Raw genomic sequence first — 26,880 nt, forward strand, 5'->3', positions numbered from 1 at the left:
TTTCTTGGTTTCCCTCATCAAACTCATCAAATACACAATCCAACAACTCCAAAACGCTCTGGTGGACAAGTTGTGACCTGCACATTCACCACGCTATGAGATAATAACAGAACCAGACAGAGTTGTTTTTGAGGTAAATTCATGCAAAACCGCTGATGCGTGTTCCCGTCTGGGGCAGTTTTTCGTTTCGTTTCGTAACGTCCCGTTATTATCTCATAGCGTGGTGAATGTGCAGGTCACAACTTGCCTACGAAAGCGTTTTGGAGTTTTTGGATTTTGTATTTGATGAGTTTGATGAAGGAAACCAAGAAATCCCATGAGCCTCCGTAGCGTAGCTCTGAGCAGCTCCCAGCTCTGCTCCGCCGTTCTAAAAATAGCTTGCACCGACAATTAAAGGTAACGAACATACTGCTATGACTAGCTATAGTGATTATGGCAATGGGCCAATTTGCAAAATGTTGAACTATCCCTTTAAATGTGATGAATGCTCTTTCTCATTGTTTGGTTGCTGTTCTGCTCTCAAAACATTTATAAAGGCCTATGTGAGTATAATTCGACGTGAGTCTTTTCTTTTAGATGTTGACCTGAGAGTCAGAAGAAACCTGCAGGAACTGTTCTTTCTTTTTCCATAATAAATACCACTGTCACATCTGTGCTCATTTGACTTGACACTATCAGTAGCCTACTTTGTAAAGGTAGATGAGTGGTAAAAGGAGAAACAAAAAGACAAAATGAAATTGTGTTAATTTAGAGCCTGAACACAAATCCACTCACAAATAAATCCCATCCAAATGACTGTCGTCCAGACTATAGGTTGTTTATTGATTATGGTTTTCAGGCAACATCTAACGTCTGTAGAAGCAGAGACAATGGAGAAATAGCCTAAATTAAAATCAAATAGGCTACAATATTCACACACAATTTGGTGGAGTTTGATTTAGGATTTCAAGAAATACGAGAGGGTTTAAAAAACAAGACCTAGCCTATGTGATTTTCTATTCTTTAAAAAAATGCACAAAAACTTGAGTTGTTTTTGAAGGATCTGTTGCGGTCAGCTAAATACTGGCTGTTTGGGATGAATAAAAACAGAAGGTAAAATTAGTATTCAACATCCTTCACAAAAAAAAACACCCTGTTTTTTAGATGTCTTATGCAGATTTCATTTAGAGGGGTTTTTACATTAAACAGAGCCAAAGCAAAGCAAAGCTAAGGGAAGCTAAACTAAGCTAAGTTAATATAAGATAAGCTATAAGATAAGATATGATAAGCTCACTCAGTTTCCTGGCTTTTGCTCAATGCACAAATCAGATTCCAGTCTTTATGTTAAAGCTAATTTAAAATAATCTAAACTCATTGATCTGCCTTTATGACGCATTTCTATTGGTTATTTTCCATATAGACAAACATTTGTGATATTAAAGCAGAAGTAAGCGATCCGGTCGTTTTGGCTAACTTTTTGTCAGCCGATGGAGTTAGCAGTCCCCGCCCTCGTCCCGCCGTCACCACATTCACGCGCATCCCTTGGCTGCACACACAGAGAGGACTGCCCCTTTATGCCGTTCTCTCTCCTCATTGGATAAAGGTTGTAGGATACAAGGAAAGTTTTCTCCTCGGCTTACAGCAGAGCAGAGTGACTGACAGACCCGTGTTTCAGACCAAACACTCTATATAAGTGATTGCTGTCGGAAGATATAACTATTTAAGACTTATATTAACACAAACATTCCACTTACTTCTGCTTTAACAAAGTTTGACAGCAGTATGAGAACATAAAGTTTAGCCAGTTCACACCACAGTTAACAGGGGTGGTGGCAAATGTGGCAACAAGGCAACAAACATGACTCATAATGAAAGCTGATTTGATCTTTATCCGTTTGGTTTGGTGTCTGTTTACTAAGAAGTTTGATTGTGTGATCAGATAATTGGCTACAGATTGAAAGTTTGTTCGGTTCATTTTTCCACATTCGCTTTCCACAGCACATCGCTTGTTATGGTGAATGAAGAGATTTTGGGATTCATTTAAAGGGATAGTTCAACATTTTGGCAAATTCACCTATTGGAATGGAAGGGACGGGAACCGTGCTATTTGTTTGTCTGCTTGTGCTTTGTTTTTCTGTCTGTTGTTTTTTGTTGATTGTTTTTTCTTTAAAGTACTATTATTATTATTTGGAATATATTACTGTGGGTATACAGTAAGTACATGTGTATGTATCTGTGTTAATTAAAAAAAAAAAAAAATCTATCTACCATTGCAATGAGTCTGGAAACATTATTTTAAGGCCGATAAACCCCCTAACCCTAACACCCTACTGACATTTTTCCATGTGGTTTTAGCAGCCTATAATCAATCAACAAAAATAAATCCATGAAAATAACAAATAAGTTAGTTACCAGAAACCCAATATTTTACTGATCATTTCGACATCTGAATTAGGCCTAATACATAATGTCCCACACAAGGTAAAGAGTGAAGTGGTCGTCACACTAACCACATTTCCTGTCTTGAGCTGAGTGCAAAGTTTCATGTTGTATTTTTTATCAAGCTGCACCTTCATTTTAAACATGTGACACCTCACACTGATAAAGACGAGAAGGAGGAACAAATGTTTAGTGTTGACAGCAGGATTTTTAAAGCAGCACACAGAAACATTGCTCCACTCATCGGACAGACTTGAACATGAGCATGAACATGAGCATGAACGTCACTGCAGAGCCTGTTTATGCTGTGCTCTTCGGCGGCATCCTGACCGTGGGTCTGCCTCTTAACGCCGTGTCACTGTGGATCCTGCTCCGCCGCCACAGCCTCAATAGCCCCAGTGCCGTCTTCATGGCCAACCTGGCACTCGCAGACCTGCTGCTCGCCATCTCCCTGCCCACGAAGGTCTACTTTTACGCCACGGGCACCTGGCCGCTGGGAAAGATAGCACGTATCATGATCTCAATACTCTTTCGCAACAACATCCGCTGCAGCTCCATCTTCATCACCTTCATCAGCATGGACCGGCTGCTGGCTGTGGTTTATCCTCTGAGGTCACGGCACCTACGGACCTCGCTCAACGCCTGGAAAGCTGTTATGCTCACTTGGTTGTTCGTGGTTGTGGTGAGCATCCCAGAGAGTTTGCAACTTTCAAAGGTTTTAATGAAACCAGAACACAAATCGGTCTGTTTTGAGCTTGGTCACTTACGTTGCTCTGTACCTGTACCTGAACTTGCTGTCTTTCTGATGGTGTTAATGTTCATCATGCTGGCCGTCAACATCGTGTGCACTGCTCTGGTGTCTTGGACTCTACGCAGACACCTGAATGAATCTGCAAGAGTCAACAACAAGATGAACGTCATGCTGATTTTTGTCATGAACTTGGTTGTGTTCATCATATGTTTTTTACCTCTGAGGATCGCTCTGATTCTAAATAACAAAGCTGCGATCACACCTTTAACATGTCTTGCAACTTTGAACTGCTGCTTGGATCCACTTTTGTATTACTTTTCTTTGGACTCCTTCTGGAAGAAAAAACACGACTTGGATCGTCCAGGAGAACAATAGACAACACACAGTTTTCATATTTTCACGAGATATGGCACCAGATTGTCTGTGAAACTTAGTAAAAGAGACAGAGTGAAGACTTGTTCATGTGAGTCAACAAGAACTGAGGAGGTTTAAGGTCCTCTCGGGATTCATAATGAAAGGTGATTTTGATCTTTATCTCTTTGGTTTTGTGTCTGTTTACCAAGAAGTTTGATTGTGTGATCACATAATGGCTACAGATTGAAAGTTGGATATTGCCATAATCTCACAGGGGTACGTTCATTATCACAATCCAACAACTCCAAAACACTCTTGTGGATAAATTGTGACCTGCACATTCACCACGCTATGAAATCATCATGTAACATTACGAGACAGAGTTGTTTTTGAGGCAAATGTAAAGCCGGAACTACATTCCAGACACGGCTGCTGGGCGGAGTGATTTCAAAAGCGCAAGTAGTTCTGAGTATTTGCTCCATGTGTCGTAATGTTACAGAATTATACATGATTATCTCATAACGTGGTGAATGTGCAGTTCACAACTTGTCCACAAGAGTGTTTTGGAGTTGTTGGATTGTGTATTTGATGAGTTTGATGAGGGACAGGGGACCTGTACCGTTACGTGTTCACTGAGCAGCTCCTGATCTCAGAACAACATGCATTTAGGGAAAGTGGCCTTTAGGCTGGAAAATAATGACATGGGTTATGTTGAAATTTGGGCTCCAATGGAAAATTATTTGATGTTGTTGTGATGTACATGTTTTTGTCCTTTTGATATTTCTTTTGAGGTTTGTAGTTATAGTGAGTGAAACTATTTAAGGAGTGGAGGGGTGGGGGTTTGGAAGGGACGGGAACCGTGCTATTTGTTTGTCTGCTTGTGCTTTGTTTTTCTGTTTGTAGTTTTGTTTTGTTTTGTTTTGATTGTTTTTTCTTTACAGTAGGCTACTATTATTATTATTTGGAATATATCTGTGTGTGGGTATAAGTACGTATGTGTATGTATCTGTGTTAATTTAAAAATAAAATTATCTATCTACCATTGCAATGAGTCTGGGAACATTATTTTAAGGCCGATAAACCCCCTAACCCTAACACCCTACTGAAAATTTTCCATGTGGTTTTAGCAGCCTATAATCAATCAACAAAAATAAATTCATAAAAATAACAAATAAGTTAATTACCAGAAACCCAATATTTTACTGATCATTTTTGACATTTGAATTAAGCAAATGTCCCACACAAGGTAAAGAGTGATGTGATCGTCACACTAACCACATTTCCTGTCTTGAGCTGAGTGCAAAGTTTCATGTTGTATTTTTTATCAAGCTGCTCTTTCATTTTAAACATGTGACACCTCACACTGATAAAGACGAGAAGGAGGAACAAATGTTTAGTGTTGACAGCAGGATTTTTAAAGCAGCACACAGAAACATTGCTCCACTCATCGGACAGACGTGAACATGAATGTCACTGAAAGGGAGCCAGAGCCAGAGCCTGTTTACGCTGTGCTCTTCGGCGGCATCCTGACCGTGGGTCTGCCTCTTAACGCCGTGTCACTGTGGATCCTGCTCCGCCGCCACAGCCTCAATAGCCCCAGTGCCGTCTTCATGGCCAACCTGGCACTCGCAGACCTGCTGCTCGCCATCTCCCTGCCCACGAGGATCTACTTTTATGCCACGGGCACCTGGCCACTGGGAAGTATGGCATGTATCATGATCACAATGCTCCTTTGCAACAACATCCGCTGCAGCGCCATCTTCATCACCTTCATCAGCATGGACCGGCTGCTGGCTGTGGTTTATCCTCTGAGATCACGGCACCTACGGACCTCGCCCAACGCCTGGAAAGCTGTTATGCTCACTTGGTTGTTCGCGGTTGTGGTGAGCATCCCAGAGAGTTTGCAACTTTCAAAGGTTTTAGAGGACCACAAACCGGTCTGTTTTGAGCTTGAACACTTTCTTCACTCTGAGTTAGCTGACAGGTTATTTGCTTTCTTTCTGATGGTGTTAATGTTCACCATGCTGGCCGTCAACATCGTGTGCACTGCTCTGGTGTCTTGGACTCTACGCAGACACCTGAATGAATCTGCAAGAGTCAACAACAAGGTGAACGTCATGCTGATTTTTGTCATGAACTTGGTTGTGTTCAATGTATGTTTCTTACCTCTGACGATCGGTCTGATTCTAAATTGCGGAAATGTGATCACACCTTTAACATGTCTTGCAACTTTGAACTGCTGCCTGGATCCACTTTTGTATTACTTTTCTTTGGACGCCTTCTGGAAGAAAAAACACGACTTGGATCGTCCAGGAGAACGATAGACAACACACAGTTTTCATATTTTCACGAGATATGGCACCAGATTGTCTGTGAAACTTCGTAAAAGAGACAGAGTGAAGACTTGTTCATGTGAGTAAAGACTTGTTAATGTGAGTCAACAAGAACTGAGGAGGTTTAAGGTCCTCTCGTGACTCATAATGAAAGTTGATTTTGATCTTTATCTCTTTGGTTTTGTGCCTGTTTACTAAGAAGTTTGATTGTGTGATCAGATAGTTGGCTACAGATTGAAAGTTGGATCGTTTCATTATTCCACATCCGCTTTCCACAACACATCGTCTTGTTATGGAAGGGATAGTTCAACATTTTGACAAATTCGCCTATTGCCATAATCTCACAGGGGTACGTTCATTATCACAATCCAACAACTCCAAAACACTCTTGTGGATAAATTGTGACATCATCATGTAACATTACGAGACAGAGTTGTTTTCGAGGCAAATGTAAAGCCGGAACTACATTCCAGACACGGCTGCTGGGCGGAGTGATTTCAAAAGCGCAAGTAGTTCTGAGTATTTGCGCAATGTGTCGTAATGTTACAGAATTATACATGATTATCTCATAACGTGGTGAATGTGCAGTTCACAACTTGTCCACAAGAGTGTTTTGGAGTTGTTGGATTGTGTATTTGATGAGTTTGATGAGGGACAGGGGACCTGTACCGTTACGTGTTCACTGAGCAGCTCCTGTCTCTGCCCCGCGGATCTCAGAACAACATGCATTTAGGGAAAGTGGCCTTTAGGCTGGAAAATAATGACATGGGTTATGTTGAAATGTGGGCTCCAATGGAAAATTATTTGATGTTGTTGTGATGTGCATGTTTTTGTCCTTTTGATATTTCTTTTGAGGTTTGTAGTTATAGTGACTGAAACCATTTAAGGAGTGGAGGGGTGGGGGTTTGGAAGGGACGGGAACCGTGCTATTTGTTTGTCTGCTTGTGCTTTGTTTTTCTGTTTGTAGTTTTGTTTTGTTTTGTTTTGATTGTTTTTTCTTTATAGTAGGCTACTATTATTATTATTTGGAATATATTTGTGTGTGGGTATAAGTACGTATGTGTATGTATCTGTGTTAATTTAAAAATAAAATTATCTATCTACCATTGCAATGAGTCTGGAAACATTATTCTAAGGCCGATAAACCCCCTAACCCTAACCCTAACACCCTACTGAAAATTTTCCATGTGGTTTTAGCAGCCTATAATCAATCAACAAAAATAAATTCATGAAAATAACAAATAAGTTAATTACCAGAAACCCCAATATTTTACTGATCATTTCGACATCTGAATTAGGCCTAAGACATACTTTCCCACGCAAGGTAAAGAGTGAAGTGGTCGTCACACTAACCACATTTCCTGTCTTGAGCTGAGTGCAAAGTTTCATGTTGTATTTTTTATCAAGCTGCACCTTCATTTTAAACATGTGACACATCACACTGATAAAGACGAGAAGGAGGAACAAATGTTTAGTGTTGACAGCAGGATTTTTAAAGCAGCACACAGAAACATTGCTCCACTCATCGGACAGACGTGAACATGAATGTCACTGAAAGGGAGCCAGAGCCAGAGCCTGTTTACGCTGTGCTCTTCGGCGGCATCCTGACCGTGGGTCTGCCTCTTAACGCCGTGTCACTGTGGATCCTGCTCCGCCGCCACAGCCTCAATAGCCCCAGTGCCGTCTTCATGGCCAACCTGGCACTCGCAGACCTGCTGCTCGCCATCTCTCTGCCCACAAGGATCTACTTTTACGTCACGGGCACCTGGCCACTGGGAAGTATGGCATGCAACATAATCTCAGTATTCTTTCGCAGCAACATCCGCTGCAGCTCCATCTTCATCACCTTCATCAGCATGGACCGGCTGCTGGCTGTGGTTTATCCTCTGAGGTCACGGCACCTACGGACCTCGCCCAACGCCTGGAAAGCTGTTATGTTCACTTGGTTGTTCGCGGTTGTGGTGAGCATCCCAGAGAGTTTGCAACTTTCAAAGGTTTTAATGAAACCAGAACACAAATCGGTCTGTTTTGAGCTTGGTTACTCTAGTAAGAAACCTCCAATTGCTGTCTTTCTGGTGGTGTTAATGTTCATCATGCTGGCCGTCAACATCGTGTGCACTGCTCTGGTGTCTTGGACTCTACGCAGACACCTGAATGATTCTGCAAGAGTCAACAACAAGGTGAACGTCATGCTGATTTTTGTCATGAACTTGGTCGTGTTCATCGTATGTTTTTTACCTCTGATGATCGGTCTGATTCTAAAATCAGAAATTGACATCAAACCTTTAACATGTCTTGCAACTTTGAACTGCTGCCTGGATCCACTTTTGTATTACTTTTCTTTGGACGCCTTCTGGAAGAAAAAACACGGCTTGGATCGTCCAGGAGAACAATAGACAACACACAGTTTTCATATTTTCACGAGATATGGCACCAGATTGTCTGTGAAACTTAGTAAAAGAGACAGAGTAAAGGCTTGTTCATGTGAGTCAACAAGAACTGAGGAGGTTTAAGGTCCTCTCGGGATTCATAATGAAAGTTGATTTTGATCTTTATCTCTTTGGTTTGGTGTCTGTTTACTAAGAAGTTTGATTGTGTGATCACATAATGGCTACAGATTGAAAGTTGGATTGGTTCATTAATCCACATCCGCTTTCCACGACACATCGTGGGATAGTTCAACATTTTGACAAATTTGCCTACTGCCATAATCTCACAGGGGTACGTTCATTATCACAATCCAACAACTCCAAAACACTCTTGTGGATAAATTGTGACCTGCACATTCACCACGCTATGAAATCATCATGTAACATTACAAGACAGAGTTGTTTTCGAGGCAAATGTAAAGCCGGAACTACATTCCAGACACGGCTGCTGGGCGGAGTGATTTCAAAAGCGCAAGTAGTTCTGAGTATTTGCTCCATGTGTCGTAATGTTACAGAATTATACATGATTATCTCATAGCGTGGTGAATGTGCAGGTTACAACTTGTCCACAAGAGTGTTTTGGAGTTGTTGGATTGTGTATTTGATGAGTTTGATGAGGGACAGGGGACCTGTACCGTTACGTGTTCACTGAGCAGCTCCTGTCTCTGCCCCGCGGATCTCAGAACAACATGCATTTAGGGAAAGTGGCCTTTAGGCTGGAAAATAATGACATGGGTTATCAGTGGCGGCTGGTGGTCAAATTAGTTGGGTGGGCTAATAAATAAATTATACCCATTAAATGGTTAACACAGCTAAAAGTTAGGGTTATCCCATCTCACAAAAATATAGCAACTAACTAGGCCTACACACTGCATTAAGTAGAAGGGTCTAGTCCCAAAAAAAAAAAAAACTTCACCTGGTTATCTCACACATACACACACAGTCTCTCTCTCTCTCTCTCTCACGCACGCACGCACGCGCACACACACACACACACGCACGCACGCACGCACGCACGCATGCACGCACACGCACACGCACACACACACACACACACACACACCCGACGATATTGCTCAATTAAAAAAAAAAAAAAAAAGACGATATATGCAGCTCATATCGACGGCCATTCTGGTCTGTTATCGCCATGTCATTTAAGTCTGGTGCTCCCGGTGAGTTTAGAAACTAGATTCTCCACTTCGTTCATGTTAGCAAAGACAGTTTAGAGCAGTAAAGTAGCTAGGCTAATGCTACCTGTGATGCTAGCGCCTAGCGCCGCTGTTTCTGTCTTCTCCCTCCCACAACAACACAACTTTTCCTCCGGTTCCTGTCATTGGTCTGAAAACAGCGGTGTTGGGCTAAATGAAATTAGCCCCAATGACAAGTGAATCAAGGGGGCGGGACATGACGCCTGTCAATCACTGACCCTGCGTCAGCCTGCTGCTGATTGGTCAGAACCGCTCGGCCTGTGGGCTGAATGAAATTAGCCCCAACAGTCGGTCAATGGCGAGGGCGGGACATGGCACCTGTCAATCATCCACAGTCGGAAAATGAATGAGAGCAGACTCGGTGAGCTGGGGCAGAGACGTTCTAATATGGGGCTGATTTAAATTAGCCCATTTAGAGATATATCCTGTGTTTTTCTTGAAACTATTTAATATTGTTGCCAGTTCCGATTTTACTAAGACTTAGAACAATCTTTTGTATGTTATTTAGAGAATATAATATAATATTTTTTCCTCATCTTTTGTTGTGTAATGCAGGGAGGGCTTAGCCCCACTAGCCCATTGATACCAGCCGTCACTGTGGGTTATGTTGAAATGTGGGCTCCAATGGAAAATTATTTGATGTCGTTGTGATGTACATGTTTTTGTCCTTTTGATATTTCTTTTGAGGTTTGTAGTTATAGTGACTGAAACCATTTATGGAGTGGAGGGGTGGGGGTTTGGAAGGGACGGGAACCGTGCTATTTGTTTGTCTGCTTGTGCTTTGTTTTTCTGTTTGTAGTTTTGTTTTGTTTTGATTGTTTTTTCTTTATAGTAGGCTACTATTATTATTATTTGGAATATATTTGTGTGTGGGTATAAGTACGTATGTGTAAGTATCTGTGTAAAAAAAAATGTTTTAATATTTTTTTTTTATTAATTTTCAACATCATAATAAAACAAGGTAAAAGGAATGACAAGTCTGCTGCATTGCACTGCAATGTACATATCCAACCATACCTCTCACCAATGCACACACACACACACACACACACACACACACACACACACACACACAGGGGCACACATGCATACACACACCCAGACACCACAACACTCACGTAGTTACAAAACAAAACAAAAACAAAAAGGGGGCGGGGGGGGTTGTAGCGTTGGACTTAATATTAATAACAAATGAAAAACATAGGTTGCAGGACAATATAGACAACTTTACAAAAGCATATTGGAGTAGTGCTGCTCTTTTTCCATGAATATCCGTGCAATGTCCCAGTGTCCTTGAGTGTTCGTGTCATAGTCAAAGAGCAAGTTGGAGGCGCGTTCCATGCTTAGCAGGTCCAGATAGTCTCTAATCCATTCCGATAATGCAAACATGAGGGTTTGTGTTGCTTCCAATTCATAAGGATAATTCACTTTGCAGAGAGAAAGCCTAAATTCACAAGTGTAAAGCTTGATTTGACATGTTCCAGTGATTGTCCGAGAAGGCATGTGATGGGACAGACAGGTACATGACCCTTAAACTTATCTGTTAGCACCATTGTTATGCCAAGCCAGAATGTTTTGACTGCCGGGCAGTCCCATAAAAGATGTAATAATGATCCATGCCCCCCACAGTTATGCCAGCATTGATCTGACAGATCTTTATTTATTTTGGATATACGAGAAGGTGTCATATAAGCTCTACATAGTATCTTAAATTGTATGATCCTGTACTGAACACACCTGGATGACACAATACCCTTCTTCCATATAGCATTCCACTGTTCTGGAGTCAGTGACACACCAAAATCCTTCTCCCACGCCTGGTTGACATTAAGTTATTATCTAGTTCTGTTTTATGTGCAAGGGTAAATTTGCCAGTGTAGCACTCCCCTAAATAGACCTTTTACTAAGGGCAGGCTTCTGGGTTCATCTGTTCTAATTTTAACCCTGATTTACAAGTAATTTTTTAAAGGTAATTTGCATTTCGTTTTAAATGCACACTCACTGATACACCTATGTGAATTGAACTTTTAACTCTGGCAAAGAAATAGCATAGCTCAGGCTACAGCGGCAGCACCATTCATCCCATTAACCATTTTTCTACCATTGCAATGAGTATGGAAACATTATTTGTGCAATGTTGCTTTAACCCCTTAACCCCAAGCGTAACACCCTACTGAAAATGTTCCATGTGGTTTTAGCAGCCTATAATCAATCAACAAAAATAAATTCATAAAAAAACAAATAAGTTAATCACCAGAAACCCAATATTTTACTGATCATTTCGACATCTGAATTAGGCCTAATACATAATGTCCCACGCAAGGTAAAGAGTGAAGTGGTCGTCACACTAACCACACTTCCTGTCTTGAGCTGAGTGCAAAGTTTCCTGTTGCATTTTTTTTATCAAGCTGCACCTTCATTTTAAACATGTGACACATCACACTGATAAAGACGAGAAGGAGGAACAAATGTTTAGTGTTGACAGCAGGATTTTTAAAGCAGCACACAGAAACATTGCTCCACTCATCGGACAGACGTGAACATGAATGTCACTGAAAGGGAGCCAGAGCCAGAGCCTGTTTACGCTGTGCTCTTCGGCGGCATCCTGACCGTGGGTCTGCCTCTTAACGCCGTGTCACTGTGGATCCTGCTCCGCCGCCACAGCCTCAATAGCCCCAGTGCCGTCTTCATGGCCAACCTGGCACTCGCAGACCTGCTGCTCGCCATCTCCCTGCCCACGAGGGTCTACTTTTACGTCACGGGCACCTGGCCGCTGGGAAGTATGGCATGCAACATAATCTCAGTATTCTTTTGCAACAACATCCGCTCCAGCTCCATCTTCATCACCTTCATCAGCATGGACCGGCTGTTGGCTGTGGTTTATCCTCTGAGGTCACGGCACCTACGGACCTCGCCCAACGCCTGGAAAGCTGTTATGCTCACTTGGTTGTTCGCGGTTGTGGTGAGCATCCCAGAGACTTTGCACCTTTCAGAGGTTTTAATGAAACCAGAACACAAATCCATCTGTTTTGAGCTTGGTCACTTTCTTCACTCTGAGTTACCTGTATTTGTTAACTTTCTGGCCGGGTTCATGTTCATCATGCTGGCCGTCAACATCGTGTGCACTGCTCTGGTGTCTTGGACTCTACGCAGACACCTGAATGAATCTGCAAGAGTCAACAACAAGGTGAACGTCATGCTGATCTTTGTCATGAACTTGGTTGTGTTCATCATATGTTTCTTACCTCTGACGATCGCTCTGATTCTAAAATGCAAAGCTGCGATCACACCTTTAACATGTCTTGCAACTTTTAACTGCTGCCTGGATCCACTTCTGTATTACTTTTCTTTGGACTCCTTCTGGAAGAAAAAACACGACTTGGATCGTCCAGGAGAACAATAGCAGCTTTCCTGTTAAGGCGGCCGCCTGAACAACAAAGAGCTGCCGCCTAAACTAACGTCTTAAAAAAATTTAAATGTAGTGATATTCTTCGCCGCCGTTTTGTTTTGTTTTGATTGTTTTTTCTTTATAGTAGGCTACTATTATTATTATTTGGAATATATTTGTGTGTGGGTATACGTATGTGTAAGTATCTGTGTAAAAAAAAATTTTTTAATATATTTTTTTATTAATTTTCAACATCATAATAAAACAAGGCAAAAGGAATGACAAGTCTGCTGCATTGCACTGCAATGTACATATCCAACCATACCTCTCACCAATGCACGCACACACACACACACGCACACACTTCACAGCACACCCAGAGGCACACATGCATACACACACCCAGACACCACAACACTCACACACTCAAACACTCAAACACACACAAACAAAACAAAACAAAATCAAAAACAAAAAGGGGGCGGGGGGGGGGTTGTAGCGTTTGACTTAATATTAATAACAAAAGAAAAACATAGGTTGCAGGACAATATAGACAACTTTACAAAAGCATATTGGAGTAGTGCTGCTCTTTTTCCATGAATGTCCGTGCAATGTTCCAGTGTCCTTGAGTGTTCGTGTCATAGTCAAAGAGCAAGTTGGAGGCGCGTTCCATGCTTAGCAGGTCCAGATAGTCTCTAATCCATTCCGATAATGCAAACATGAGGGTTTGTGTTGCTTCCAATTCATAAGGATAATTCACTTTGCAGAGAGAAAGCCTAAATTCACAAGTGTAGAGCTTGATTTGACATTTTCCAGTGATTGTCCGAGAAGGCATGTGATGGGACAGACAGGTACATGAACCTTAAACATATCTGTTAGCACCATTGTTATGCCAAGCCAAAATGTTTTGACTCCCGGGCAGTCCCATAAAAGATGTAATAATGATCCATGCCCCCCACAGTTATGCCAGCATTGATCTGACAGATCTTTATTTATTTTGGATATATGAGATATACGAAATAGTATAGTATCCTAAATTGTATGATCCTGTACCGAACACACCTGGATGACACAATACCCTTCTTCCATATAGCATTCCACTGTTCTGGAGACACACCAAGACCCTTCTCCCACGCCTGTTGAGTGGGTATAAATGGATTAGGTGAGGCAAGTAACAAAATCGTATAAATACTCGAAGTTGTGCCTCTTTTTGTAATGGCTGACATTAAAGCTATGGTCTACGATTTGAAAGAGGATGAGAAAAATTTGAAAAAAGCACCTCTCACACACCCCCGCCCCTCCCCTCCGAGCTCGTATGGCCCGCCCCTCGGAGCCTCCTCGCGACACGCCTCCCCCCCTCCCCTCACAGAGCATAGCGGAGCAAGCAACAAGCCTGCTGCCTGCAGAAACCAAACGAGGCTTTGAATGCGGAATAAAATGTCATTTTCACAGTCACAACTTCCACAATAAAACCAAAGATTACCTGTTCAACATAAACTCAGCACCGCTGCTGCAGCCTGGGTCTCTCTGCACCGCGGCGCCGCGGAGCAACAAGCCCCGACTCTTCCTGCTCCTCTCCCCCAGACACAGGACCCTGTCCTGGGTCACCCAGCGCCAAGAGTCTCCCTGTAGCATAAGACTGCACAAATACACCCATCCTAACATGTATATGATAATCCATTGATCCACCGATTATTTATCCTACATTTTTTTTTTTTTAATTCAGTAAAATTAATACTTTTATTCTGCACCCCTCTAGACATTCTGTGGATGCATTATTTTTGAAAAATGTATCCTTTTGATGAAAAAGTTGTAGCTATGACGAGCTGAAACTTCTGGAGCTGAACACTAAACAGTTACTCCAATGTCTGGGTTCTGACTGTCGAGCAGACAGTCTCTAGACACGGAAAACTACACACTTAACTATTATCTCTGTAGAATTTCACTCTCGCAGCCATGCGTCTCCGTTGTGCCTTTTTTCGTCGTTGTCCCCCTTTTTTTTCTCTGTCAAGTTTTTTCCAGCTTGTAGGCTAGTTGTCTCAATTCAGGGGCTGCAGCCTTCGAAGGCTGCATTTGTAGGCCGATTACGTCACAGCGTAGCGACTAGGCCTGTCTCAATCTTTACAGTCTATGGTCTCAATTCAATTTAAGTCGAAGGCTCCTCCAAATGCAGCCGACAAATGCATCCTTCAATCTCTCGAACTTGCTCACTTCCGGTCTACACCTGTCAATCACAACCAGTAAATGACCTAGGATTTTTAACAGGGTTACACCAGTAATTGATTAAATTTGTAAATAGGCCAGAAACACTGCTTCTGATTCTGCGTATCTGTGTTAATTTAAAAATAAAATTATCTTCTGTAACGCAAAAAAACAAAACAAAAAAAACAACATGCACAGATAATTAAAGGTATGAACTTACTCCTATGACTATAAGGATCATGGCAGTAGGCAAATTTGCCAAAATATTGAACTATCCCTTTCAATGCATTTAGCTGTTAAAGGGACAACGGGGAGTTTTGGAAAAGCGAAGCGTTTTCTCACTACATTTAACCGTGAAATTCTTTGACCGGCGCAAGACAGACTCATGTTTTCATTCATCAATAATTAAAGTCAGAGGTTCGAAGATGATCACATACCGTCGTAGTTCCGACCATAAACGGCGATTCGGCTGCGTTATTCTCATGACTCGCCACGAAACCGAAAGTACAAAAACGCTGTCGGCTCGACCAGCATCTCCGCCACCACTAATAATAACAAAATAACGATAGAGACAAAACTATATATTTATCGAAATGGGCCCATTAACAAGTGTGGGTAACATAGATTCATCCACATTAACGTGAGACTTTTTTATAACCAAATAGAAACTCCTCGTTGTCCCTTTAAGGAAATATAGTCAATCACTATTAACTTGTATTGAGCAAATATGTTGAAGTATACATAGCGGCCTACAGAGTGCGTTTTTAGGGTGTTAGGGTTAAAGCAACATTGCGGAGTGTCCACTGAATATTTGGGGTCACTACGCGAGTAGTTTGTCGACGGCTCCATAGCATGGATCTATAATACATCCATGCGCCATACACATACGTATATGGCCGGCTCACTCTAGGCTACAGTCAGGTAAAAAAAAAAAAAAAGAAAAAGGTGTGTGACATATGCCGTAAAGCAGGTCGCACTCCACGGCTCTACGCAGAGAGGGGAGGCGCGATGTTCCTATACCCACACAGGGAAGTTACTGTAGATGCAGTTTCAGCTGACGCAACCCGGCTCAGGCTGCAGCGGCAGCACCATTCATCCCATTAACCATTTTTCTACCATTACAATGAGTCTGGAAACATTATTTTAAGGCCGATAAACTCTGCAATGTTGCTTTAACCCCTTAACCCCAACCATAACACCCTACTGAAAATTTTCCATGTGGTTTTAGCAGCCTATAATCACTTAACAAAAATAAATTCATAAAAAAACAAATAAGTTAATTACCAAAAACCCAATATTTTACTGATCATTTCGACATCTGAATTAGGCCTGATACATAATGTCCCGTGCAAGGTAAAGAGTGAAGTGGTCATCACACTAACCACATTTCCTGTCTTGAGCTGAGTGCAAAGTTTCCTGTTACATTTTTTTTTATCAAGCTGCACCTTCATTTTAAACATGTGACACATCACACTGATAAAGACGAGAAGGAGGAACAAATGTTTAGTGTTGACAGCAGGATTTTTAAAGCAGCACACAGAAACATTGCTCCACTCATCGGACAGACGTGAACATGAGCATGAACATGACTGTCACTGAAAGGGAGCCAGAGCCAGAGCCTGTTTACGCTGTGCTCTTCGGCGGCATCCTGACCGTGGGTCTGCCTCTTAACGCCGTGTCACTGTGGATCCTGCTCCGCCGCCACAGCCTCAATAGCCCCAGTGCCGTCTTCATGGCCAACCTGGCACTCGCAGACCTGCTGCTCGCCATCTCTCTGCCTACGAGGGTCTACTTTTACGCCACGGGCACCTGGCCGCTGGGAAAGATGGCATGCAGCATGATCACAATGCTCTTTTGCAACAACATCCGCTGCAGCATCTTCTTCATCACCTTCATCAGCATGGACCGGCTGCTGGCTGTGGTTTATCCTCTGAGGTCACGGCACCTACGGACCTCGCCCAACGCCTGGAAAGCTGTTATGCTCACTTGGTTGTTCGTGGTTGTGGTGAGCATCCCAGAGACTTTGAACCTTTTAACATTTTTAAAGAACCAGAAACCGGTCTGTTTTGATCTTGTTGACTTAGGTTACTCTTGGATACCTCCAATTGCTGTCTTTCTGATGGTGTTAATGTTCATCATGCTGGCCGTCAACATCGTGTGCACTGCTCTGGTGTCTTGGACTCTACGCAGACACCTGAATGAATCTGCAAGAGTCAACAACAAGGTGAACGTCATGCTGATTTTTGTCATGAACTTGGTCGTGTTCATCGTATGTTTCTTACCTCTGACGATCGGTCTGATTCTAAAATGCAAAGCTTTGATCACACCTTTAAGATGTCTTGCAACTTTTAACTGCTGCCTGGATCCACTTTTGTATTACTTTTCTTTGGACTCCTTCTGGAAGAAAAAACACAACTTGGATCGTCCAGGAGAATAATAGACAACACACAGTTTCCATATTTTCACGAGATATGGCACCAGATTGTCTGTGAAACTTAGTAAAAGAGACAGAGTAAAGACTTGTTAATGTGAGTCAACAAGAACTGAGGAGGTTTAAGGAGAAATTATCAGGTTTTAATAAATAGACAATTTATGCTCAGCTGTGCCACTCGTATCTGCAGTAAATATATGCTACCAGCTTGAATAAAACCAAAATGCAATAATACACATTAGCATTAATGATTTTATTTGCCTAAAAGATTTAATATGAATACCACTCCAAAATATGTATGTCATTGGGAAAATGTTATCAGATGTGATCTTTGACATTAGCTCAAAAACCAGGGAGTGGTAAGCTTGTTTTGTGCCAAGACCGGAAAAACATAACCTCAAAATTGTGGGTTTTGTTTTTTACATTTGGGTTTCATACATTTATGTTGGTGGACTTTTCTTCTTTTTTTTACCGTTCAACAGAGGGAACTTAGCTCTTCCCCTTGCTCCCAGGCGATAAGCTAATAGAGACCAATTCTGCAGCTTTTTGGTGTTTAGTGTGGTTGAACAAGAGAAGTGGGTTTCCCAAAATGTCTATTTTTTATGTCATTTTTTGAATCTTGTGTTGTGTTTTTTCTTTAACTTCAGCTCTTAAGTCTGCCACATCTTGTGTGTTTAACATCCTGTTCTGGTTTGTTTATTTAAGTGGCTGAGAAAGGTTCCCAAAAGATGGACACAACATTACCCTTACAGTATCACCGTCATTGTGTATTTGATTATGTGTAATGATGCTGGTTGACTGGTTGTCTTTTATGTACATATTCTTCCTAATAAATCTGTTGATGTGACTCAGGCTTTTGGTGTATTTGAGAGTGTCTCAGCCGTGGAGGCAGCAGATCTCCAGGCTTAAACCCCACCAGACTGCAGAGCATCTGTGAGGATCTGGTTAACCTCATGTGCAGATTTGAAATGATCCAAAAGTAATCGCTGCTAATGTGACTGAGCTCTGAGCGCTGGCAAAATAGCCTCGTGTCTCTGACTGGTTTAATATCATCCATATTATTCCTCCATATACAGTATATTAAAAATAAGCACAAATGTCTTAAAAGGTCAGATGAGTCAACCAGTGGAGGGTGTAGTGCATCATTGTTATCTGTTCAAGATCCGACCACACGGACGTTCAGAGAGGAAATCCTCGCTGTAAGGGAGGCGTGGTGGGTGTGATGCAACAGCTAGATAAAGAGTGCATCCAAACCAAACTAAAACTATTTGTACAAATAAAAAGAAGAAACCCAGTTTAAATATTTCTGTTATTAAGATGCTTATTTTAATGAATCAGTGCCACAAGTATTAATAACTCTACTAATCTCATATCTGATAAGAATACCTCTAGTTACCTGGTTTGCTACTGAGAAAACACAAACATTATTACACAAAGCTGAGATGTATGATAAATTATAAATAATAATGTTATCACCTCACTGCAAAAGGTACTTACTGGATTAAATAAAGCATTTATGGATGCTACATTTTTTCACTACTTTATTCACAGACAGATTTCATTGGCAGACAAAATATACAGATCAGAGTTTGTTTTGTTTAACTAACATATCATATTATATGCTCCCTCTCAGTAGTATTGACTTTAGTCCAGACCCCCGGACTAAGGCTTTAAACGTTGGTTTACAAAACATTCTAACAGTGCTGTTTTTTCTCTTAGATAAACACATGCACGGAAAAACAAAGACATTAATGCAGCAATGAGAAGCTTTTGAGGAGCAAAGAGAAAGAAAAAAAAGAGCACAATGAAAGAGAAAAGCCGATGAAATAAGAGAGCATCAAATATAAATATGGATGTCCACCAGTTTCAATTATGATGGGATATTATACAAAAAAAAAGAAAAAGAAAAAAAGATGAATGCACTCTAATGCCCGATGCAACTTTCTCAATCTACAATGAAGTGAAGCTTTTTAAATCGGAAATGAAAATCTTGGGGGAGGAGCGGGGGTGAGGAAGCAACAGGCAAGAAGATTAAGATGCAAGCAACTAGTCACCAGCAGTTACATGTTTATATCACTGTGAGAGAAAAAAAAGATAGAAACTGAAATCTGGATAATGTTTTGCTCAAGAAAACAAGATGTCATGCTCTGCGTAGATGTTGTACTGTATGTGTTGGCAGAAACACAAAGTAACCTCGGGGGAAGGCCGGAAAAAAAAACAGTCCCCTCCCTTAACGACAGTAACTATCACACACATCCCCAAAGAGCAGGAGGAGAGGTCTTGAAAGTATAATTCATTACTGGCTTAAGGACTTTGCTACATGGAAAAATCCTGTGATAGAACCAACAGCTTGGTATTGCGTCACGCTTCAGGGTAATTATTACCTAGGGGGGATAGAAAAGAAAAGAAAAGAAAAAAGAAACAGGTAGGTAGTGACATAAAAGAAAATGTTCTACAAAGGGCATCAAACCAAAATCACAAGTAAAGTGCAACTCAGACGTGATCCGATCCACCGGAGGGTGCTACAGTGGCTGGGGGATGTGACTGGAGATGTGGCTTTGGGTGTGTGGGTGGGACGGCAGGGACAAGCGCGGTGTTCACGCTTCATCGCAGATCACAGTCTCCACCACAAATGTATTCTCGAAGTGACGGATGTGGTGGCAGTCCTTCGTCTCGCGCTTGTTGATGCCTGCGAGGGAAACAGGGTGAGACACAGAGAGGGGATCGGCAATGTGACTTTGTCCGGTGCGTGCTGAGCTTCAGATTTAATCACAACAATAAAGCTCCTTCTATTCCGCCCCCCCCCCCCCCCCCAACAACAGAAACAACGCACATACCGCCATCTATCAGCCAAATAACGACCATTTATCTAAAAATGTGACTTACGTCTACGGGTGACTCGGCGGTTCAGGCGGTACGTGTCCTTCCCGTTGCACAGGCGGTAGATGAAGGGTCCCAGCTGACGCATGTTGTGCACTTTCCCAGTCACCACCATGTCTTCGTGGATGATGTAGGTCTGAGGCAAGTATGTTCCTTTCTGCAAGAGACAAAGAGGAAGTGGCACCATAACAACAAGCTCACTGGGATAATGTTTTCCAACATTGACGGGCTGGATCATGGAAAAAAAACAAAAAACAAACACACACACACACACACACCACACTCGACTCGTCACACTAGCACTAAAAACTGCTTCCCTCTGCAGCACAGTGGGGTAAATATTAATAAATCTTGGGGAGAGTTATTCAGAAAAGAAAAATGATTTTGAGCCAACTATGGGTCCTTAAAGGGACATTGTGTAACTTCTCCTGTATTTCCGAAAATCGATTATTTGGTTCAAAAGTCTGTTTTTCATTAACCAGTAATCCCCCCCATCAACAAACTGAAGTGTTCCTTTCAGCTCTGAATTTGCCGTTCATATCATTCATATCTACATGGAGCGGGTAAGCTGGCTGCCATGTCGTGTCGCCATGTTTTTACGTTCAGTGGCAGCGTGACGGTAGGAAACCACGGAAACTCAGCGGAGACACCAAAGCTGTCGGCTCAGGTCGAGTCTGTGAAAAGTCACCGCGGTAACGCAGTGAGGAGGAATGGAGCGTTACACTGATGCTGCATTCACGTGCAGTCAGGCAGACAGCCATCGGTAACAAACCAGATGTCACTTTAGAAGTCGAGAGAAAGCCGGTAAAACGTGCGTCAGGTCAACAATACGGCATCGCCATGACAACATACTGTCACGTTTATTGTTTTGCCTCGTGCTGACGGACCACTTGTTTACATAGAGGCTTGTTTATGTCGTTACCTGCAGCGGCTGTTGTCCGTCTGCCGTCTGCCCAATTTCAGTGAATGCAGCATGAAAAATACGATTGAGTTGCTTGCGATATACAACCGCAACACTAGATGAGTAATTGCTACACAATGTACCTTTAAAATTAGTGTAATCACTATCAGACGATGTAGCCCAAACTTGTGCAAAATTATATTTGAGTAAATACAGGATGAAAGTGGGGTAGTCTTTTTCACATTGGATAATGCAGGCGAACAAATTATGCGTCACGTTGCTCACGATTCATCAGGCAATGATATTGGATCCGTCATCTGTCAGTCTGAGAAATCCCTGCGGTCCATCACTTAGCCCTGCTAGCTAAGTTAGCAAGCTATAACGTAGCAAGCCTACTAGCTAACAGGTAGCTACGTTAGCTAAACACACTCGCACACACACACACACAAACCACACCAAACATTGAATATCCCGCCCGCTTGATAACGACCAATCAAATTCGTTTTCCTTACTCAGGTAAACTCGTGCGGCAACTCACAAACTGCCATTTCTGAACACCATTGGTGTGTCCCAAATCGCGCACTTCTGCACTTACACTTAACATTTTGAGTACAGAAGTGCGTTCACACTGAGCAGTGTGCGAAAATGTAGTGCGCTATGCGCACTCAAACGGCCAGAAAATTGAGTGTGGATCGATGGACACTTTCCACACTTAACGGCCGCCATCTTAGTGACGTAGCGGAAACACGTCACTACTTTTCAAACGGCAGCGGTTGCTTTGAGCAGCGACGGAGCCGACACCGGCGTAAATGTCTTTAAAAAACACTAATAACAACACAACAACAACACTAACACAATAAAACACAACTTAATAGCTCATTTTGATCGGCAAAAAGCGCTGTCAAGTGTCGGCGATAGGGTTACAACGGCCGGTTGCTATGGTTGCAATCAGAATTTAAAAAATAGAAGAATAAGCTGTGGAGTCATTTCCGGTAAGTGCGCAGCGGCAGTGTTTGATTTGAGACGGTACTAGCCTGTCCAAATTAGGCAGTGCACTGCCTTACAGTGTACTGTAAAGCAGTGCACTAAGAGAAGTGTGCGATTTGAGACACACCACAAGTCAAAATCTGGGGTTTGACAGGAATTTGGAGGCAGATATTGTGCTATGGCTTATTAGTCATTTGGCATGGCCTCCTTCTTTTATCTAAATGGGCTATTTATTAGTTTTCTCTGGTGCTAAAAATGGTTTTAATGTCGGTAAAGGTGGCACTGATTGTCACTTGTCAAGAGCTTCAATGCATTTACCAGACAATTTATAATGCTCGCTATGAGTAGCAGAAAGTTAAAAAACAAGACACCCTAACCCTTCACAACTGACCTGTGGGAATTCATCTTCCCATTAGATAAAGAACAGCAAGCTAACTGGCTAGCTCAGATATTTTTTTGTACAAAGTGCAGACAAAAGACCAAGAAGTATAATTAGGGATTAAGCAGCGCTAGCATTTTCCTAGCATGCAAACTCTGCGGCTACAGCCACAAAAGTTTCCTTAAAACTGCAGTTTTGTCACCTTGACGTTGATAAGAAGCTCCCAGAGGTTGCGTGGAGGCATCACGATGGTGGTGTTCAGCTCAATAACGTAGCATTTGTCCAGGGCGATGTCATGGTAGGCAGTCAGTCCCTGGGGAGAAAAATAATGTAGTTTTAACTTCTTATGATCTGCCTAATTTTAACTATGCTACCTGCAAATGCCCGAGAATGTGATCCCTAACATCATAATCAGATCTGAACTCAACTTGTCCAATATTTTTGCAATTAGCAAGACCAAACTATTCCTGTCATTGTGCTCTTTATCGGTTATTAGCATCAAGATGGTAAACATGGAAACAATTACAGCTGTTTCCATTGTCACCGCAGGCACATCGGTATGTTGACACTGGCGTTAAGCTCAAAGCGCCACTGTGCTAAGTTTAGTCTCTAAGATCTCAAGGTGCCGTTTTATATTCAAGTTCAAAGTCGACTCAATTGTCAAAGCCGTCATGTGAAAAAACACAGAAGAATGATGCAGTTTCTCACAGACCTCCTGCTGTAAACAAATAACAGATTGTACAAAATCATTATTTAATAGATTTTCTTTTCAGATTCCTTTTGAAATTAGTTGCTTGTAGTTGAGAAACTGTGCTCTTTTCTCCGTCTCCCTCTGTTCGAGTTGCATCACGTCAAATACAACTCTGCATGTGTGCGTGTTTGTATCCTCCTCACTCTGTGGAAGTCGTGGATGATGTCAGCCGGGTCGCTGCCTCCGAAGTGAGGCACGGGCACGGAGATCTTCTCGTAGTTGTCGGCCAAGTAGATGCCCACGTTCTCCTCCAGCTCCTGGCGCCCACGCAGCGGGGCATACACAGAGTCTTCGTACAGCACCCGGCAGTGGAACAGGTTCTCCTCCGGGATCTGAACGCACCACACGAATCCAAAACATCAGGTCAACACAACAGCTAGAATATAAGTAGGGATCGACCGATATGGTTTTTTCAGGGTCGATACCGATACTGATTATTAGTCATCAAGGAAACCGATAACGATATTCATTTGCAGTAAAAATTTAAACTTTGGTGTCAGAATTAAGAATAACACACCTAGGATTAGAGTGAATACAGTAAACAGTTTGCTTCTTTTTTGTACGCTGTGAAAATCTGTGATAAAAAGGCCTTCAATTTTTGCAGAGTAATAGTTAAAGGGATAGTTCAACATTTTGGCAAATTGGCCCATTGCCATAGTTTTAGGAGTAGGTTTGTTACCTTTAATTGTCGGTGCAAGGTGTTTTTAGAACAGCGGAGCAGAGCTACACTACGGAGGCTCATGGGATTTCTTGGTTTCCCTCATCAAACGCACCAAATACACAATCCGACAACTCCAAAACGCTCTGGTGGACAAGTTGTGACCTGCACATTCACCACACTATGAGATAATAACAGAACGTTACCAGACGGAGTTGTTTTCGAGGTTAATTCATGCAAAACCACTGATGAGCGTTCCTGTCAGGGGCAGTTTTTCGGCAAGCAGTCTCTGCATCTGTCTTGAAAACAACTCTGTTCCATTATTATCTCAAAGCGTTTATTATCTGCCATGTCGATAATCGGTCTATCACTAAATATAAGACCAACCAGAGACACACACAAGGCACATAGTAGAGTGTATTTAGATCTTACATGAGGTATAAAGTAGTAGCGGTACACGTAGATGGAGGCAAGGACCAGGCCGGCCATGAACACGACCAGGCCAAATGTCAGGCAGCACAGCCCATTGAGGACAGACTTCTTGGGCCTCAGCGGCAGAACCAGCTCCTCCTCATCCTGGATAACACACACACACACACACATATTTATTAATACTTCAAGGAAAGAGAGCAGAGAAAAAGGATTTCCAGTTCAAACTTTCAGCCTACTCATCATAAGCGTGACGAGCAGCTAAAAAATGACCTGAATTAACCGACTGTAGAAATAGAAAGCTCGCATTATAAGTGGCGATGCAGCATTTCAAGCAGGAATTAGCAGCACGGAGCTCAGCCAGGAGAAGGCACGATGACGGCGCGCTCGCTAATGAAAAAAAAAAACTTGACATGAGATGGTGAGTAATCTTTCCCAGACGCCTCCAGTCTCGCAGCCCATCTGCCGGAGCCACGCGCCCAACCTGTGTTGGCAGGGTGGCACTACACCCAGATAGTAGCCGCTCACTCACTCACTCAGTGCGTGCTGCCATTTACAACGATAATGACTAACTTTAGAGGCGCCTGTGCTCACTGTACTGTAGCTGCTCTGCCATGTGTGCACGTGGCAGGTAAAAAAAGAAAGAACAAAGGTTGCTATTCTTAACCAGAGACAACAATTGTGTTTGAACTTCAGAGAGAGAGGATGACAAAAAGGAGGCAGCGAGGATTTGTTTGTTTTGCAATGCAGAAGAATCTGGGGCTGCAGAGAGCAGGGTTGCATTGCACACGTCTGAGATGAGTGTTACTCGAGGAGAAACATTTTGGAGACAGAGAAGTACAAGGCGACAACTGTGCGAACACACAGTTCTGCGAGACTGAGTTCTTTGTGTCCTCCCTCCCCACTGAGACGGATAGAGGCTCTTTAACACCAGCGGAGAGCGTGACACACCATGAGGCCTGTCTGCGTCCTGTCTGTCTGTCTGTCTGTCTGTCTGTCTGCCTGCTCGGTGCATCTTTGGTTGAACACATCTCTTTAAAAAGTCAGCACAAACCTCCCCCCTCCTTCCCTCTCCCCCTGCACTAGTGTAACAACATCCACTTCATATGCGTGCCTATCTACACTCCATTATGCTGCCACCTCTTCGGGGGCCTCGGCCATGTAAATTTGATAAGGGCTGAGCTGGAGCCATACTGGGATGCCCCTACAGCAAAGTTGAGGACTCTCCGCCGCTCCGCTTCCTTTAAGGATTTTGCATGTGCTGCAAGCCACAACAACCCATCTGCCATTTTGTCAGCTAAAGCTTCTGCATTTCTTGCATTTCCTTTTTTTTTTCTCATATTTCTATAAAGCTGGGGAGTTCATCCAAATCTGCACTGGAGGGGATAAAAAAAAACAACAACAACATCATTAGCAGCCATGTCACTTCAAAAGGACAAATCCTAAACAAAGAAAAAAAAGCATCTGGCATTTGCACACTGGCATTAATAATAACTTGCAACACAGGCTGCAATAAGCGCACTACTCTGGCGCAGTGGGAACCATCACAGCTATGACATGTTTTTTGTTTCCAACCAAATGGCGAAAGATGCTGTCAAATAAATAAATAAAAAAAAGAAAGAAAAAATCCCCCTGCTGCTGTTCATGGCTGTGCAGGTGCAAGGCTGCCCCGAAAGAGCACACACACACACACACACACACACAAAATAAAACAACAACCAGGATGCAGACAGGAGGAGGCGCCGCTACAATGACATGCAGGCATTATGGGATTATAGGAGAATATAATGATAATATTGATAATAATAATAATAATGATGATAACAACAAGGCGCTCACCAGCGGATGAGGGATGAGGATTTCGGTCTTGTCGCCATCATTCTCCTTCTCCACTTTCTGTCCCGCGACGGACTGGAAGCTGATCTTCACCATGGCTCCGGGTCACGGCTGTGTCCGCTCGGCTGCAGGCTGCAGGCTGCTCCCCGCTCTCGGTGCGCGGTGTGTGTGCGTGTGTGTGTTGTGTTGTTGTCTGTCTGACTGACTGACTGTGGTGGTGGTCTGGTCCCCCTCACCTCGTCGACGGGCCGCCCTCTTCTCACCGCTGGGCTGCTTCACTGTCTGTTTTTGTCTCGATCCACCGGAAGTGTGTTTCTTTCTCTTTTTTTTTTTTTTTTTTTAAAGCTGCCCTTAAAGGACCAGTCCGCATCAGCTGAGCTCCATTAAAAACAAAACAAAACAAAAAAAAACCCATTGAATGTAATACCGTCAGCTCCCATTCGCTGTTTAATTACACGTTACAATTAATTAACTAATCTATATTCATCTGTCTGGGTGAATAAACAATAAAATAACAAAGCCTGTGTAATGCTGTTAGGGCGCTG

General features: G+C 42.6%; 6 protein-coding genes across 6 annotated transcripts; 5 read left to right on the forward strand and 1 right to left on the reverse strand.

Annotated features, from left to right (window-relative positions):
- The first annotated feature begins 2,595 nt into the window (after window positions 1–2,595).
- LOC146975718 (lysophosphatidic acid receptor 4-like) lies at window positions 2,596–3,661 on the forward strand. Its single transcript, XM_085794410.1, has one exon. The coding sequence runs from the start codon at window positions 2,678–2,680 to the stop codon at window positions 3,542–3,544; it is 867 nt and encodes a 288-aa protein (XP_085650536.1). The 5' UTR covers window positions 2,596–2,677; the 3' UTR covers window positions 3,545–3,661.
- A 1,297-nt stretch (window positions 3,662–4,958) lies between these two features.
- LOC146975719 (lysophosphatidic acid receptor 6-like) lies at window positions 4,959–5,918 on the forward strand. Its single transcript, XM_085794412.1, has one exon. It carries the CDS (start codon window positions 4,987–4,989, stop codon window positions 5,845–5,847), a length of 861 nt encoding a protein of 286 aa, XP_085650538.1. The 5' UTR covers window positions 4,959–4,986; the 3' UTR covers window positions 5,848–5,918.
- Window positions 5,919–7,369: 1,451 nt separating this feature from the next.
- On the forward strand, window positions 7,370–8,453 carry LOC146975720 (lysophosphatidic acid receptor 4-like). Its single transcript, XM_085794413.1, has one exon. The coding sequence runs from the start codon at window positions 7,398–7,400 to the stop codon at window positions 8,250–8,252; it is 855 nt and encodes a 284-aa protein (XP_085650539.1). The 5' UTR covers window positions 7,370–7,397; the 3' UTR covers window positions 8,253–8,453.
- A 3,554-nt stretch (window positions 8,454–12,007) lies between these two features.
- On the forward strand, window positions 12,008–12,896 carry LOC146975721 (lysophosphatidic acid receptor 6-like). Its single transcript, XM_085794414.1, has one exon. It carries the CDS (start codon window positions 12,036–12,038, stop codon window positions 12,894–12,896), a length of 861 nt encoding a protein of 286 aa, XP_085650540.1. The 5' UTR covers window positions 12,008–12,035.
- Window positions 12,897–16,662: 3,766 nt separating this feature from the next.
- On the forward strand, window positions 16,663–17,643 carry LOC146975722 (lysophosphatidic acid receptor 6-like). Its single transcript, XM_085794416.1, has one exon. It carries the CDS (start codon window positions 16,663–16,665, stop codon window positions 17,518–17,520), a length of 858 nt encoding a protein of 285 aa, XP_085650542.1. The 3' UTR covers window positions 17,521–17,643.
- A 1,395-nt stretch (window positions 17,644–19,038) lies between these two features.
- itm2ca (integral membrane protein 2Ca) lies at window positions 19,039–26,646 on the reverse strand. Its single transcript, XM_085794962.1, has 6 exons — window positions 26,339–26,646; window positions 24,503–24,646; window positions 23,556–23,744; window positions 22,864–22,974; window positions 20,401–20,551; window positions 19,039–20,203 (listed from the first exon to the last, which is right to left on the reverse strand). The coding sequence occupies exons 1-6, from the start codon at window positions 26,429–26,431 to the stop codon at window positions 20,112–20,114; spliced, it is 780 nt and encodes a 259-aa protein (XP_085651088.1). The 5' UTR covers window positions 26,432–26,646; the 3' UTR covers window positions 19,039–20,111.
- Between the last annotated feature and the right edge of the window lie 234 nt (window positions 26,647–26,880).

The sequence above is a fragment of the Trachurus japonicus genome, chromosome 13, assembly GCF_045865225.1.
Source record: "Trachurus japonicus isolate A0001 chromosome 13, Traja_1.0".
NCBI classification, from domain to species: Eukaryota; Metazoa; Chordata; class Actinopteri; order Carangiformes; family Carangidae; genus Trachurus; species Trachurus japonicus.